The sequence below is a fragment of the Protobothrops mucrosquamatus genome, unplaced genomic scaffold (assembly GCF_001527695.2).
Source record: "Protobothrops mucrosquamatus isolate PMUCROS unplaced genomic scaffold, P.Mucros_1.0 scaffold3707, whole genome shotgun sequence".
In the NCBI taxonomy this organism is placed as follows: domain Eukaryota; kingdom Metazoa; phylum Chordata; class Lepidosauria; order Squamata; family Viperidae; genus Protobothrops; species Protobothrops mucrosquamatus.
This window is the reverse complement of record NW_015389661.1, coordinates 1-1583: the sequence shown is the minus strand read 5'-3', so window position 1 is coordinate 1583 and position 1583 is coordinate 1. Positions and strand designations below refer to the sequence as shown.

Genomic DNA, 1583 nt, shown 5'->3' with positions numbered 1-1583 from the left:
TCCGTTGGCGTCCCGAAGAGACAAAGACAGGAACGCAGGAACGTGGTGAAAGCACGGTGATTTATTTCCCGGCCAAAACAAAGTCAGCACTGGGAGTGGCTTGCTCCCAGTGCTGTATATAGAAGTGCCACGCCCCTTCCCCCCGCCCCCAACAGCAAGCCAACATCCGTCTGTATCCCATAAATGTCCCCGTAGTCCGGTCCCGCCCCTCTCTGGCAGCCGTCACGCCGGCCTTGTTCTCTCGCCGGCTGCTTGGCTGTTGCAGCAAGCCATCGCCCTCCCAGTTCTTCTCTCTACAGCCTTGCTCACGCTGCAGATGTCCTTCCTCAGGGCCTGCGCTCTCTTGGTCCTGACTGTCACATGGGCTGGCCAACGGACCAGGGGTTGACGGCTCGGCGGGTCTTTGCGGGCGGCAGCCGCGGCCGGGCCCTTCCCCGACGTCTGCGGTCCTTTTTGGCGCCCCGCGGCCACCTTCCGCGATCCTCCGGCTCCCCGGCTGGGCCGTGGCCAATACCCGGCCTCCGCCTGCCTCCCCCCTCACCCCCGCGCTGGGCAAGGCCGGCTGAGGCCTCCAGGACCCACTCGCGGTAGGCGGCGGCTCGAGGGAATGAGGGGAGGGGGGTGGGTCGTACCTGTCGGCCGGGTCGGCGCCGGAGAAGAGCTGGGTGGCAGCGTGTGGCGGTTGGGCGGCTGCGGCGGCGTTCGGCTGCTGCTTCCCCCCCCGGAGGAGAGCTGGGTGGCAGCATGTGGCGGTTGGGCGGCTGCGGCGGCGTTCGGCTGCTGCTTTCCCCCCCCAACGGATGGCAAGCCCCGCGGAGCTTGACATGCGGCCCCCTCTACCACGGCTCCTCCTGGAGAAGAAAGGGATGTGGGTAAGGTTACGCCCCTACCTGTAGCAGCCCCCGGCCTTCCCGGGTGCTTATGGTGGAATGCCCGTACTAGTCGTGGAGCATGGACATCCCCCTCCCCAACCCACGAGGCGTCAGAGAGGGGGTATCCCTTCCACCGGATGAGGTATTGTACTTTTCCGTGGTGGGTCCGAGAGTCGAGCACCTCCTGCACTTCGTACTGTGACCCGGTAACCGGTCCCGGCGCCGAGTGCGACGGGGCCTGAGGAGCTAGCTTCAGAAGGCTTGCGTGAAACACAGGATGTACCTTTCCCAACAAGGGGGGCAGCCGCAGCCGTACGGTCACCGGGTTCAGTACACGCGTTACCTGAAACGGCCCTACGTATTTGGGACCTAATTTCTTACAGGGCACCCTCAGCCGTAGGTATTTGGTGGACAGATATACCCAGTCCCCCACCTGAAAGGGTTTGTGCTCCCCCCTCCTTTTGTCGGCCTGTGCCTTAACCGCTGCTTCGGCCTGCTTGAGGGCGTCTTTCACCTGGCCCCACAACGCGGTTACCCGTGTGATCCAGGTCTGTGGGGAGTGGGGAGTGACCGTCCCCTGGGGCCACTCGGGGATGGGAACAAAGTCTAACCCATGCACCACCCGAAAGGGGGCAAACCCTGTGCTGCCATGCACGGTGTTATTGTACGCCACTTCAGCAAACAGCAGGAGGTCCACCCAATCGTCCTGCT

General features: G+C 64.1%; 1 protein-coding gene across 1 annotated transcript in view; it reads right to left on the bottom strand.

Moving 5' to 3' along the window:
• Nucleotides 1-1386, bottom strand: part of LOC107298087 (zinc finger protein 652-like) — a gene marked incomplete at its 5' end in the record, with an annotated part of 28722 nt that extends 27336 nt beyond the window's left edge. The window contains 2 exons of the mRNA XM_015827450.1: nt 977-1155; nt 1306-1386. Of these exons, the coding sequence (XP_015682936.1) occupies nt 977-1155; nt 1306-1386 (260 nt within the window). The remainder of the gene's footprint in view (nt 1-976; nt 1156-1305) is intronic.
• Between the last annotated feature and the right edge of the window lie 197 nt (nt 1387-1583).